General features: G+C 37.0%; 3 protein-coding genes and 1 non-coding gene across 4 annotated transcripts; 3 read left to right on the top strand and 1 right to left on the bottom strand.

Annotated features, from left to right (window-relative positions):
* The first annotated feature begins 216 nt into the window (after positions 1 to 216).
* On the top strand, positions 217 to 5,411 carry LOC111798718 (ubiquinone biosynthesis protein COQ4 homolog, mitochondrial). Its single transcript, XM_023682033.1, has 5 exons — positions 217 to 413; positions 1,818 to 2,044; positions 2,824 to 3,316; positions 3,499 to 3,610; positions 5,258 to 5,411. The coding sequence occupies exons 2-4, from the start codon at positions 1,865 to 1,867 to the stop codon at positions 3,516 to 3,518; spliced, it is 693 nt and encodes a 230-aa protein (XP_023537801.1). The 5' UTR covers positions 217 to 413; positions 1,818 to 1,864; the 3' UTR covers positions 3,519 to 3,610; positions 5,258 to 5,411.
* Positions 3,322 to 8,187, top strand: LOC111798717 (cytochrome P450 78A5-like). Its single transcript, XM_023682031.1, has 4 exons — positions 3,322 to 3,610; positions 5,258 to 5,346; positions 6,188 to 7,220; positions 7,325 to 8,187. The coding sequence occupies exons 1-4, from the start codon at positions 3,566 to 3,568 to the stop codon at positions 7,937 to 7,939; spliced, it is 1,782 nt and encodes a 593-aa protein (XP_023537799.1). The 5' UTR covers positions 3,322 to 3,565; the 3' UTR covers positions 7,940 to 8,187.
* A 3,274-nt stretch (positions 8,188 to 11,461) lies between these two features.
* On the top strand, positions 11,462 to 13,798 carry LOC111798968 (probable UDP-arabinopyranose mutase 2). The gene is made up of 4 exons (XM_023682332.1): positions 11,462 to 11,989; positions 12,721 to 12,971; positions 13,062 to 13,230; positions 13,318 to 13,798. Exons 1-4 carry the CDS (start codon positions 11,666 to 11,668, stop codon positions 13,633 to 13,635), a joined length of 1,062 nt encoding a protein of 353 aa, XP_023538100.1. The 5' UTR covers positions 11,462 to 11,665; the 3' UTR covers positions 13,636 to 13,798.
* A 554-nt stretch (positions 13,799 to 14,352) lies between these two features.
* Positions 14,353 to 14,424, bottom strand: TRNAD-GUC. The gene has a single exon. It is a non-coding gene; the product is annotated as a tRNA-Asp (tRNA).
* Between the last annotated feature and the right edge of the window lie 114 nt (positions 14,425 to 14,538).

Here is a 14,538-nt window from a genome sequence, read left to right as displayed (position 1 = left end):
TTCTAATCAAATCAATAACGTCCATTCATAGATACTTCCTTTAGAAGACCATTTATTTTATTGTGGGCCTGTTTGAAAGTCCATTCGAAAACTGAAACTTGGCCCAATAACATAATGGATGTTATTGGGCTTACAACTTAACAAGGCCCAATAGAATAATGGCCAACACAATTGACCAAAAGAAAAAATAAAATAATTTTTGGCGGAAATGTTTTCTTCGCACGCTCTCTTAATTCCTTCCCGCTTCTCCCTTGGTGGCATTTGTTCGTTTTGGACCTCTCTCCCGCTCTTCGATTCATAGAAGCATTTCTATTGCCTTCTTTAACTCTCTCAATCTGGATCAGGAACGTTCGCTTTCACTTTCTCTTGCTCTCCCTGATTGAATCTCATCTGAAGAATTTCTCGGAAAAAAGGTAATCACGTTTCGTTTCAATTAATTTCGTTTCGTGTTGTATATTTTAGTCGCAGTCTTTCCTCTCGCCTCTTAGCACAATGATAATGTTTTGTCGGTTGATCATATTATCAATTGTTATTACTGAATTAGCGTCTCTTTCTGAAACTGCTTGTATGTGTTTGTATAGCATGACAATTCAATGCGTTTGTAAGATTTGGTGTTGCGTGCTCAACCGATTCGATCAGCTGATTACTTGGCCTATATTTCGATTTGATTCGGCTTTTCTATTTGATTTTGGTTTGGTCGCATGTGTTGCGGCTTTCGTTTGGCAATTCTCGGTGTTGGATTTACTTTGGACTCTGATGTCATTAGTTTTTCTTCATTCAACTTTGATTTCCTTGTTGATTTGCGGGGAAATTTATGGAGTTTTGAATATATTTCTCGACATTGGTTTTCCAGAGAATCACGTTCGTACTAATGAATGATTTGCTCTTACTACTTACTCGAGAAATCCTGGACAATTTACTGAGAACAGATCGATTGCGAAAGTGGTGGAGTTCGCTTTATAGGATTTTTTTTTCTTTATTACCATCATATCCGTAGTTTTATGTTATGTTGCAAGGATAAGCTATGAGATATTATGATGTTGCTGATATTCAGGCAGGAGCTAACTATTTCTGCTGATGGTTTTGTTGTTTATCTACTGTTAATCATGGAGTCTATTGAAATCAGACAGCCTATAGTTTGTCGCAGTTATCTTTTAGCCTCTCAAGATTTTTTTATTATTCGTAGAGAAGAGAGGTTGGGATCTGGTTAGACAGTTAAGGTAAATTAATTTTGATCCTAAAGTAGATGATGACTTTTCTGCTAGTGAATTTGCTTTAAACATTGATGTCACACTGTGCTGTAGCCTTTTGCTGTACTTTACATTCTTTTAAGGTAGGGCATTCTTTACATCTCAGCACTTCAATGACCAAACATATAATTTCCAAGTTTTGTTGAGCCAGCAATCCCTTGATATTTCTCTAAAAATCCTACCCTCAGCATATGACACATATTCCCTTTGTATAGAAAGTGTTAGGAGAAATGCTTCCTAATGTGCCAAGTTCTGTTAAGTATTACTTCTCTTTTAGTTTAATATTTACCTTCTCTTGGCTGGAGTTGTGGTCTATTCTATCTAGATAGCCTCTATTTAGGTCTAAAATTACTTAAGATTTTTGTATACTCGATATTTGGTATTGGGTATTGTTATATTTTCATTGTTGAAGTATGGTTTAGAACTTCTGATGAAGAGAAATAGCCAATTTTTGGAGGTATTGTTGGTTAGTTTGAACTTGTAAGTATCTAGTAAATTACTTTTTATGGTTTCGTTATGGCCTTCAATGATCGAGCATTTTTATCTTTTTTCCCCCCCTCATTACAGCAAACAAAAAAAGAAAAAAAGAAAAAAAAAAGAAGGTACTGTTGGATATGGTAGGTGTACGTATCCAGCTAAATAAATGGCAGCAAGCAGCTGTTGCACTTGGTTCAGCAGTAGGCGCCTTGCTCGATCCACGCCGAGCAGATCTAATAGCAGCTCTTGGGGAGACAACCGGAAAGCCAGCATTTGAAAGAGTCCTCGAGAGGATGAAAAGAAGTGCTGAAGGCAGAGTAAGCTCTTAATTTTGTAATACTATGTTTAATATTTCCATGATTCATATTCCTTCGTGGTTTGCAAGTCTTTTCTCATGGAATAAAAATGAAAAACCTAATATGCTTATATTTAATAAGATGAAGAATACAAAAGGAATGGAATGGTTATCTTGTATAACTGATGGAATTGCTTTTATTTGATTGCTGCAGAAACAACTTGGTTTAGTTTTTCTTCTTTAAATTCATTTTTGAGAATGAATTGGGACTTGTAATTTATTGAGTTGATGTTCTTGTGTATTCCTATTGGATAATGTAATTGGCTGAGAATCTCATGCATTACTTTCTTCCCCTCCCCATCAAGGCTTCCTTTCCTCTCTTGGAAACAAAAACATGAAACACTGGTTTAACCGAAGTGTTGGTATTGGAAATGCTCTAGAACACATGATATGGAGCAATGCAACTAAGTTGGAACCTGCAATTTACCATTTCAAATGAATATTTTAGTTTCTTTTATTTCATTCTCTTGCCTGGTTAAATTGTTTCATTTTTTCCATTTGGCTAATATGGGAGGCTGATAACATTTCAAATTTATTGAGAGATCGTCATTTTGGCTCAGTTATTTCCTTTCCGTCATGTTACTTGTCCCAAATGAACTTTATCATGATGTTCCAGTTTCAGCTTGCTAAATTTATTTTTCATCTGTTGCATGACTAGAATCTCTTGAAATTCCTTGGTACCATGTATGGTCTTTCGTGAGTCGTCTATTTGAATATGAAACAAAACAAATTTCTTCTCAGGCAGTGTTGTTGGAGCGACCACGTGTTTTATCATCAGAAGTTGGGCATGCGTGGGACCTTCCATCCAACACATTTGGCGCTGCATATGCCAATTTTATGGGTTCCAGGAACTTTTCTCCAGATGACCGGCCTCCTGTTCGATTCATGGATACTGACGAACTGGAATATGTTGCCATGCGAGCTCGCGAGATTCATGACTTTTGGCACACGCTTTTTGGTCTTCCCACCAACTTGATTGGTGAGTCGGCATTGAAGGTTATTGAATTTGAGCAAATGCACCTCCCAATGTGCATGCTGTCCGTTTTGGGAGGCACAGCAAGGTTCAATGATAAACAGAGAAATTTGTTCTTCCAGCACTACTTCCCTTGGGCCATCCGTGCTGGCATGCGGTGCAATGATCTCATGTGCGTATATTATGAGCGACACTTCCACGAGGATTTGGATGACGTGCGGGCGAAATGGGGAATAATTCCTGCACCTCCATCTCCAAAAGGTTAACGTTTCTTGATAAGTAAGATGAAGGTGTTAAATCAACCAGATCCCACCCATATCTTGTCTTGCAACTTGCTACCTTACACTTTACATAATTACCTTTTTGCTCCTAGCGTTGCATTGCGATTTGGAACCCCTTACGTGTCTGAACTGTTTTGGGTCTTAAATCTTGTCTTTCAATAGGTCTCATTGATAATCCATAGCAAAGTATGGGAATGCGACCCCAACCAGCTCATCACCGTCCATCTCCATGCTGACTTCGTTCATGGATGCCACGGAATATTCTCCTGATAAGGTATGTAACAGACAGCCATTATTAACTTTAGACGATCCGACGTCATACATTTTTCATCGAGCAAATTTACTTGATAAGCTTGAGCCCATTATCTCAGCCGTAAATGTAGAGAATACTTGCAGGGGTGTAGTAATGAGTATCCATTCTATTTAGGGGGAAAAAAATACCATTTGCTATATATTACGACCCAAATTGAATTTNGGTGTAGTAATGAGTATCCATTCTATTTAGGGGGAAAAAATACCATTTGCTATATATTACGACCCAAATTGAATTTTTTAATGTAAACTATATTATAATTTCTTAAAAGTATCTAGTTGGGATCGAAGAATGTGGCAACAACCTGTGATTGAAGAAAGCTTAAAAGTCCAACTGTGAACATGCATAAATTCAAGATTGTGTTCTTCATCATAGTTCATTAAAATTTTCATATGATTAGGCCTCTCTTTCTCAAAAAAAGGAAAAGGAAGCCTCCCTTTATTCTACTTCTATAAAAGGTATGATCCTTTGTTGCACTTCACTATAAAAAAATGTCTCTTTAAATCACTAAAAGACATCTCTCTCCATCGGGTTAAACAACATATTCCCATTGGATTAGTCAGTCCTGACATTTTGTTTGGTCCATACTAAAATCTTACTGATGGTGGGATATGGTAACACAGAACCCTATACTTTTCATTATAAAATCAATAAACTTGGAAAGGGTGGAATATTTTGGGAAAGTATTTTTGGGTCTATAAGAACTAGGAAACACATTTCTCTTGGAAAAAGAAAAAAAAAAAATGCTAACTCTCTCTCTTTCTAGTACACTTCTACCTAAGAAGTATATATATATTTTTTGGAAGAATTTCACCATTACAATAAAATAGTTCCATACCATTATAGTCATGTCAGAATCATTAAAAATAACCTAAGGTCGAAAAATATTCTAATATTACGGGAGGGAGTATATAATACAAAAGTAATAGAAAGGTTTATTATCTCTCTTTTAAGTTTAGCAACCTTTCTTAATAGACATGTTTCTTCTTATTCTCTCTTCAAACAATCTTCCGTTTCGAAAGATATCCCATCCCATCTACAGAAGCACACTCCCCCTTCTATAAAGTTTAGGTACTTTTGGAGATATTATAATTAAATCAATGTCTAGGAGAGAAAAATATAACATGCAATATCAGATTTGGTGGCATTGTTGATGACAAAGGTAGGCCAAATAGCATAATGGATCTATAGTCCCAGTTGGGGAAGAGAAAAAGGTTGGGATTCTGTCCTGAGAGTGAGACATGGAAGAAACAAGGAAGTAGGGCGGCGCCGTAATGGGAATTGTGTGTGACAGTGTAAATGTAAGTGTGGCCACACTGCCCACTGTATTTATTTCCACTGATCGTACAAATAATCTATTACTTATTTACTCTCTTCCGAGATAATCTGTCTAAGTGTCTCTGTTCTGTTCCCACGCTTGTGTGTTTTCTTTGTTATATATATATATATCTATTCCGTAACCTGTCTTTATTTTATCTTTTGTTTTTGTACCTTGTGTTAAGGTTATGTTTAGATTAAAGTATTGTTTAGTCTGTTCACTTTGATTATGGTATCATACTGCAAGTTCTTGAGTTTTGGGATTTACTGGTTGTGTGATATTCTCAACAGGTGGACAGGTGTTTGTTTGATGCTTGTTTGGGGGAGGGATTTTCTCTCTTAGAACATTGTTTGGCTACACATCTATGTGCAGTGTGTAGGTATCTCTCTTCACACCCTATTAAAATTCTTGAACATTAATTGGCTACACATAATACTTTGTTGTGTTTTATATATATATATATATATATATATTTCTTCTTATATACCCTATTAAAATTTTGACAATTAGTAAACGAGTTTTAATTTTTCATTTTCGTAATCTCATTTAGCTGTAAAAAATGGTTGGTAGGAAGGTAGCTACACACCAGTGTGTAATCAAGGATCGTTCCTTTCGATTTCATCTAATTAGACTTCTAACTTATGATATCTATTCTTAGTTTCTATTAGTGGGTAATCTTGCAAAATCTCTAAAGATTCTATATTTGAGACATGCTTTACGTACAACCATAAAATTTAAAGAATTATTCGATAAAAAAACAATCATTCAATATCTCCCTATCAATCAAAAAGCTTCCCTGTCAAATTGCTAATCCCTCCAAATTTCTATTTTTGTGTAGAATAATAAAAAGCTAAGGGTGCGCCAATTTTTTTTTTCGTATTTTTGGTATTTCATTTTAAGTGAGATGATGAATTAGTTGATTTTTTGTTTTTTGTTTTTTTTTTTAACGAAATGTAAATAGTTCAATACTAAAAATAAATATTTGAAATGATGAATATATAATTGAAACATGTAAACCTGTTGAGAATCAAAAACTATAATTTAAAAGCTTACACTACAAATTTGAGAATCAAAAACTAAATTTAATAATAAATAAAAAAAAAATATATAACTCTCTCTCTTTCTCTCTCTCCCAATTATTTTAACCTTGGTTAATTTATCTTTCTAACCATAGTTAAAAATCCGTTTCTATTTAACCCCTCTCCCACTCTCATTTCCAGCCGTCTCCTTGTCTTCTACTTGGCGCCAAACCAGACTCAACCAACCATGTCATCACTAAACTTCCAAACCTTTGTTCTCCATTTCCCTTCTTCCATTTCCCAAAGCTTCCCAGCCCTTCTCTCCGCGCTGCTTCTTCTCTCCATTTTCGCCTTCTTCCTTCACCCCGGCGGCCTCGCTTGGGCCCTTTCCAAGTCCAAAACCGCCGCCTCTGCCGCCATCCCCGGCCCCTCCGGCTTCCCATTCATCGGTCTCCTCCATATCTTCACTCTCTCAAAAACCCCTCACAAAGCCCTCTCTGCACTTTCCAATAAATTCAAAGCACACCCTTTAATGGCCTTCTCTGTTGGCCTAACCAAATTTGTAATTTCAAGCCACCCGGATTTTGCCAAGGAAATTCTTAATAGCGCTTCCTTTGCTGATAGGCCTGTGAAGGAATCCGCTTATGAACTTCTTTTCCACAGAGCAATGGGGTTTGCTCCTTATGGTGAGTATTGGAGGAATTTGAGAAGGATTTCAGCTACTTACATGTTTAGTCCTAAGAGAATCAGTGCATTTGAAGGGTTTAGAAGGGAAGTTGGAGGGAAAATGATAAGGGAAGTTGAGAATTCCATGGCTTTGAATGGGGAAGTTAGAGTTAAGGAGATTCTTCATTTTGGGTCTTTGAATAATGTTATGATGACTGTTTTTGGTAAGTGTTATGAGTTTAGTGCAATGGGGAATGATGGGGTTATGCTTGAGGAACTGGTGAGTGAAGGGTATGAATTGCTTGGGATTTTCAATTGGAGTGATCATTTTCCCTTTCTGGGTTGGCTGGATTTACAAGGTGTGAGGAAGAGATGTAGGTGTTTGGCTTCTAGAGTGAATGTTTTTGTGGGAAAAATCATTGAGGAACATAGAATGAGGAGGAAAGTTAAGCCACATCACGAACACGAAGAACAAGAACAAGAACATAATAGAGACTTTGTTGATGTCCTACTTGATTTGGAGAAAGATGACAAGCTCTCAGATTCCGACATGATTGCTGTTCTTTGGGTACGTCCTTTTCCTGTTCCTGCTCCATTTTTTTCATCAATTTAGGCGCTAACTTAAGTGTAAAGCAATTCATTTCATGACCTTTTCTATCAAATTTTGGACAGGAAATGATTTTTCGAGGAACAGACACAGTGGCAATACTGTTGGAATGGATCATAGCTAGAATGGTTCTACACCCAGAAATCCAAACCAAAGCTCAAAACGAAATCGATTCAGTAATTGGCAAAAGATCCAAACCCATTTCAGATTCTGATATCCCAAATCTTCCATTTCTTCAATCCATTGTCAAAGAGTGTTTAAGACTGCACCCACCAGGGCCACTTCTATCATGGGCCAGGCTCGCAGTCAACGACGTGGACGTCGGCGGGAGGCTGATTCCTGCCGGGACGACGGCGATGGTGAACATGTGGGCAATAACACACAATGAAAAGGTTTGGTTGGAGGCTGAGAAGTTCGAGCCAAATAGGTTCATGGAAGAGGAAGTGAGTGTTATGGGAAGTGATTTGAGATTGGCTCCATTTGGTGCAGGGAGAAGAGTGTGCCCTGGAAAAGCCATGGGATTGGCCACTGTTCATCTCTGGTTGGCTCAGTTGCTTCAAGCTTTCAAATGGGTTCCTTCTGAAAAGGGCATTAATGGCGTTGACTTGTCAGAATGTCTCAAACTCTCTTTGGAAATGCAAACTCCATTGATTTGCAGAGCTATCCCTAGGGTTTGCTAACATCAAATTAGTTTCATTTTTAGTAATGGGTTTGCGTTGTTTTTGCTGTTCTTGTTAAAAAAAAATGAGTTTCTTTTGAAATGGGGAAAAGGAAAGGTTAGAACTTTCCCCGTTCTGTGGTTGCTTAGTTAGCGAGTTAGGATTTTTCTAGATTCATAAGTGCTTATAGTTTAATACGTTATAACGATTATATTATAGGTTCGAGTCCTGCTATCTTCACCTGATACAAGGCATCGTTCTCTTGCGTATCTTAATCTAGCAACGTGAAATCAAATAGTTGCCATTGCCCTTTAGTGACGTCTCCTACGCTCTTGCAGCATGCCCCTTCAAGTAATACGACTTTCATAATATACTAAACAACTGACGAACATCTTCTTTAAACACGTTCATCAAAGTGATGAATCCTACTCAAACAAAGCTATTCAACTTAGTAATTTAATTTTATTATTCATTCTAAACTATATATTATCTCATACAGTTATCCATTTAATATCATCACATGAACCATATGCTATAGTTAAATGCATGTCACATCAACTTCATATAATATGCATCAAGTTTGCCACTTTTTTGCATTAACTTTGCTCTATTTTGAATATTGTTTATTTATTATTATAGTAAATAAGTTGCAAATTTAAATTCTTATAAATTACATGGGTAGAACTTCAAATTCTAATTAAATATTGGTTTATTAGACATGACCGGACATGTAAATAATATAAATAAGAAAATAGCTAATAAATAAATATATATATTATATTCTGTCTTTTTGGTTGTCTTGATTTTGGGCCTATTGGGCTTGTTGCGTTATTGGGCCATTTGATATATGGGCCAAAAACGCTTCGAAACTTGTGGGCTATTCTCGTAAATAACCATCCTTTTTGTTTTCAATTGTGTAAAATTGGAATGGCTATTTAAAATATGGTCAATATCTTAATCGCTCATTTAAGCGCAAGTTGACTAAATTAATTATAAAAAAAACTTTAGTTGACTTAAGTAAACCATTTAATTATGTTTTTAAGAAGGGATTAATACTCGTATTTATGGATTGAGTTCGGTATTTATGGGTTGTGTAATGACCTACATCTCCTACGACATGGTATAGAACTACTTCAAGCAAGCACGCTTAACTATGGAGTTTCTATTGAGCCACCGAAAAGAAAAGTACACCTTGTTGGTATAGGTAGCGACTTTCAATTTTTTAAAACTTCAAATCATCACATCCTCATGATCGCTCTCGGTTTATTTATGTTACCCCTCATTTACTCGGGTGTAATAAATTGGGTTGGATCGAGTTGAGACATTTTCTAAACCCAATAAAATTGTTCGTATTATAATTTATTTTCTCGACCCAAACAACCATTGACCGTGATTAATGCCTTAAACCTTTATTTTTCTTTCTAATTGCCATGTGTTAAGGATTTAACCTTATTCTTAAACAAGTTTTGGATGCTATGGCCCAATGGAAGATTGTCTAATTGATTTTTTTTGGTACAATATATATTTTTATAAATATTTTATTGCATTTAATGAGAAAATTTGTTCATACATTAGCAACCAAATTATGGGTAAATTATAAATTAGCCCCAACTTGGGGACTTCCATGCAATTCCTCCTTTCTATTATTAGTGGTTGTTTGAAAATTACAAAAATAATTCAAATTAAAAATATAATTTTTTTTTTTTTTTTTAGTGGGCCTTATGCGACTAATAATTGAATAATATAAACAAGATAAAAGACATAATCTAGCATGATCCAAAATTAAAAGGTGTAATACAATTAAATATCATATTAATTTTCAACTTTATTCCACAATTTTTTTTTAATTATAATTTTCGTGTTCGATATTGATTCCCAACCTATTAGACATGTTTTAAGGTTTAAAAACATAGTAGTCATAACATCAAGCTATGGTGTTGTCAACTTGAGTATAGTTCAACTGACTAATATATATATTTTTGAACAAGATCCAGTGTCAAAAATTTAAATCTATGCCTAAATAACCCAACTCCACCGCTAACAGATATTGTTCGATTGTTACTCTCTTTAACTGATCTGGGATCTCACAATCTACCTCCTTTAGGGGCCAGCGTCCTCGCTGGCATATTGCACAATGTATAGCTCTGATACAATCTAATCTCACCGCTAGCAGATATTGTCCGCTTTGACTCGTTACGTATTGTTGTCAGTCTCACGGGTTTTTAAAAAATGTTTCGAAGAGATTTCCACACCCTTATAAGAAATGCTTCGTTCCCCTCTCCAATCGATGTTTGATCTCACAATCCACTCTCTTTAGGGGCCATCGTCCTCGTTGACACACCGCACAATGTATATCTTTGATACAACCTAAGCTCACTGCTAGCAGATATTGTCCGCTTTGACTTGTTAAGTATTATTGTCAGTCTCACGGTTTTTTAAAAAATGTTTCGAAGAGATTTTCACTCTTTATAAGGAATGTTTCGTTCCCCACTCCAATCGATATGGGATCTCACAATCCACTCTCTTTAGAGGCCAGTGTCCTCGTTGACACACCGCACAATGTATAGCTTTGATACAACCTAAGCTCACCGCTAGCAGATATTGCTTGCTTTGACTTGTTACGTATTGTCGTCAGTCTCATGGTTTTTAAAAGAATATTTTGAGGAGATTTCCACACCCTTATAAGGAATGCTTCGTTCCTCTCTCCAACTGATATGTGATCTCACAATCCACTCCCTTTAGGGGCCAGTGTCCTCATTGACACACCACACAATGTATAGCTTTGATACAACCTAAGCTCACCGCTAGCAAATATTGTCCACTTTGACTCGTTACGTATTACCGACAGCCTCACGGTTTTTAAAAGAAATGTTTCGAAGAGATTTCCACACCCTTACAAGGAATGGTTCGTTCCCCTCTCCAACCGATATGTGATCTCACAATCCACCATCTTGGGGACCCAACGTTCTTGTTGGCACACCGTCTGGTGTCTAGCTCTGATACCATTTATAAACAGTCAAAGCCCACCACTAGCAGATATGATTCGCTTTGACCCGTTACATATTATCGTCAGCCTCACAGTTTTTAAAATACGTCAACACCGAACTAATTTCAACACCCTTATAAGAAATGTTTTGTTCCTCTGTACACGCGGACAATTATTTTGTAAGAAAAAAAAGGAAAAAAAGATAAATAAGGAAGAATAGAAGGGCATATGGGCAATTATGGAATTGTTGAAGGATTCTTTTGAAAAGAATAAAGAAACGTAAAAGGTGGGAAGAAAGTTGGCGCGTTGAAGGGGGGGCGGTCTAAAATTCCATTAGAACGTGAAGCCTTTTGTCCCTTTCTGGCTGGCTGCGGCTGCGGTAACGTTGTCCGACACGTTCTTTCCTTAGCTGTTTTTTTTTTTTTTTTTTTTTTTTTTTTTTTTTTTTTTTTTTTTTTNATTATTTTTTTAATTACGGCAGTTTTAGCTGTCACAAGAATTGTCAACATAATTGACTTCCACACATACCTCCATTCCCATTTCCAATTTCAATTTTATAATTATTTGAAAATTTTCGTAACAAATTTTGAAAAATTAATTAATTTTTTTCTTGACAGATCCAGATCCAGAAAACCCGATTATCCAAATGGCCCAAGAACAATCTCAAATCTCTCTATATATATAATCGTCGTCTCCGGTCTCTTCGCTCCAAGTCTAATCCGAGTCTTGAAGCTCTTCTGCTACTCTGAAATTGGTTAACAATGGCGGAAGCTTCGGTAAAACCCACTCCCCTTTTGAAAGATGAACTCGATATCGTCATCCCTACCATCCGGAACCTCGATTTCTTGGAGATGTGGAGACCGTTCTTCGAGCAATACCATTTGATCATCGTTCAAGATGGTGATCCTTCGAAGACTATCAAGGTCCCTGAAGGATTCGACTATGAACTCTATAATCGGAACGATATCAATCGGATTCTTGGTCCGAAGGCCTCGTGCATTTCGTTTAAGGATTCTGCTTGTCGATGCTTTGGATATATGGTTTCCAAGAAGAAGTACATCTACACAATCGACGATGATTGCTTTGTAAGATCTACTTGATTTTGCTAGTTGACTTTCGTTTTTGAGATTTCTTTTGCTATTTTTTGATGGCCATTGTTTATGAGCTCTAACTGTTTGTGGAATTGCCTTGACTTGATTTTGGTTTGTTTTTTGATTTTCTTGTTCTGAGTTCTGAGTTCTGAGTTCTGAGTTCTGGTTTGTGTGGTTAAGTCCATTTTGTTCTTGCAAATTATGAACAGATATTGGATTTGTATATGTTAGTGGAGGAACAGATCTTGTGCAAATGCTTGTTTGTTTGAAGAAGTTCTCCTGTTCTTGAGAATTATAGCTTTCTTTCAATGAGTCCTATATTGTGAGATCCCACGTCGAAACACCTATAAGGGTGTAGAAACCTCTTCCTAGCAGACACGTTTTAGAAATCTTGAGAGTAACCCCGAAAGGGAAGCCCAAAGAGGATAATATTTGCTAGCGGTGGGCTTGTGCCGTTACACATACAGTCCCTTTATGTTTTGGTCAATGATATCAAAAAGGTGTAGGGGTACCGTAACGAACCAGCTTTAGCTTTAGAGTTTAATAGTTGTTTAGCGGATGATTCGACGTTCTAGGACCGTCGAGTTTACTTGTAAATGTTACTGATGCTAAGTAGTTGAGAAGTTCTTGTAACTGATATAGTGAACATGGGAAGATTTTGATTCGTTTTCATATTTACAAAGATGATCAAATTTTGATGGATTCTTGTAAATCTGTCGTTGCAGGTTGCGAAGGACCCGTCGAACAAGGATATCAACGCGCTCGAGCAGCACATAAAGAACCTTCTATCACCAGCCACCCCAAATTTCTTCAACACTCTGTATGATCCATACAGAGAAGGTGCAGATTTTGTGCGTGGATACCCTTTCAGTCTTCGTGAGGGTGTCCCGACCGCAGTTTCTCATGGACTCTGGCTTAACATTCCTGACTACGATGCTCCAACGCAGCTCGTCAAGCCTCGTGAAAGGAACTCTAGGTCAGTGTGATCCCTGCCGTGCTTCGCCTCGTTTTTAGACTCGACTTCCATGCTTGCTTTATTGAGATGTTCTCTGTAAACCTTGTTTAGGTATGTAGATGCAGTGTTGACAATTCCCAAGGGAACCTTGTTTCCCATGTGTGGAATGAATCTCGGATTCAACCGTGAACTGATCGGACCTGCTATGTATTTTGGACTCATGGGAGACGGTCAGCCGATAGGACGATACGACGACATGTGGGCTGGTTGGTGTGTGAAGGTATGTATATAAGCGCTCCGCCCAAACGACCCTTTGACTCGTGTTGATCTAAGAATATATTGGTTGATGAACTTGTTGTGTTTTCAGGTGATTTGTGACCATATGGGGTGGGGAGTTAAGACAGGACTGCCTTACATATGGCACAGCAAAGCCAGCAACCCATTCACCAACCTGAGAAAGGAGTACAAAGGGATCTTCTGGCAAGAAGATCTGATCCCGTTCTTCCAATCGGTCGTCCTCCCGAAAGAATGCACGACGGTTCAGAAATGCTACATCGAACTGTCGAAGCTAGTGAAGGAGAAGCTCGGCCCCATCGATCCCTACTTCGTTAAGCTCTCCGAGGCAATGGTCACTTGGATTGAAGCTTGGGATGAGCTCAACCCTGCTGGAGACGCCTCCAAGTAGATTTCATGACTCTTTTGCTATCTTTTTCCCCTTCAGCATAATTTAAAGCTTAGAATGTTTGCTGTGTTATTTGTTTTTGTGTATCCTTTCCTTGCCAAACATTGAATTGAGATCAATAACATGGGTTGCCCCTAATCGAATAGTGTATCGGGTATTAGACGTTGATGCCACGTGCCACTTTTTTATAGGTCGAGAATATGTCATAGACTCGTGGGTCAATTTTTGATCGCTTGAGAATATGTCACGTGTCAGATTCTAATAGGTTGAGAATATGTCATAAACTTTTGGGTCAATTTTTAATAGCTCGAGAATATGTCACAGACTCTTGGGGTCAATTTCTAATACCGCTTCTAATAGGTTGAGAATATGTCACAGACTTCTGGGTCAATTTCAAATAGCTCGAGAATATGTCACAGACTCTTGGGTCAATTTCTAATATTGCCTTCTGGGTCAATTTCTAATAGCTCGAGAACATGTCGCAGAGTCTTGGGTCAATTTCTAATACCGGTTCTAATAGGTTGAGAATATTAATTGTACCGGAAATTGATTTTTTTTAATAAAAACATATTAGTTTAAATATATGTAAACCTCTAAACTACAATAAAAGAATCAATTGAAGAAAAAGAACACTGAAAACCATGTCCGAAATATAGCCAAATATGGAAATAAAATAAACCAAAATTGGATGAAATTAAAATGAAGCGTGAAAAAAGAATTCGCCGTTGCCGGGGATCGAACCCGGGTCACCCGCGTGACAGGCGGGAATACTTACCACTATACTACAACGACATATTTGAAAGCGGTTTGAATTTTAATTTATTTATTTATATTATGATTTTTATTTAATTTTAAAATCAAATTTTTATTTATATTAGTTAAAAAATTTCTAAGCCAACGTGGATA

This window comes from Cucurbita pepo, chromosome LG07, assembly GCF_002806865.2.
Source record: "Cucurbita pepo subsp. pepo cultivar mu-cu-16 chromosome LG07, ASM280686v2, whole genome shotgun sequence".
In the NCBI taxonomy this organism is placed as follows: domain Eukaryota; kingdom Viridiplantae; phylum Streptophyta; class Magnoliopsida; order Cucurbitales; family Cucurbitaceae; genus Cucurbita; species Cucurbita pepo.
Note: the sequence above shows the minus strand (reverse complement) of the source record. Positions and strands in the feature narration are given on the sequence as shown.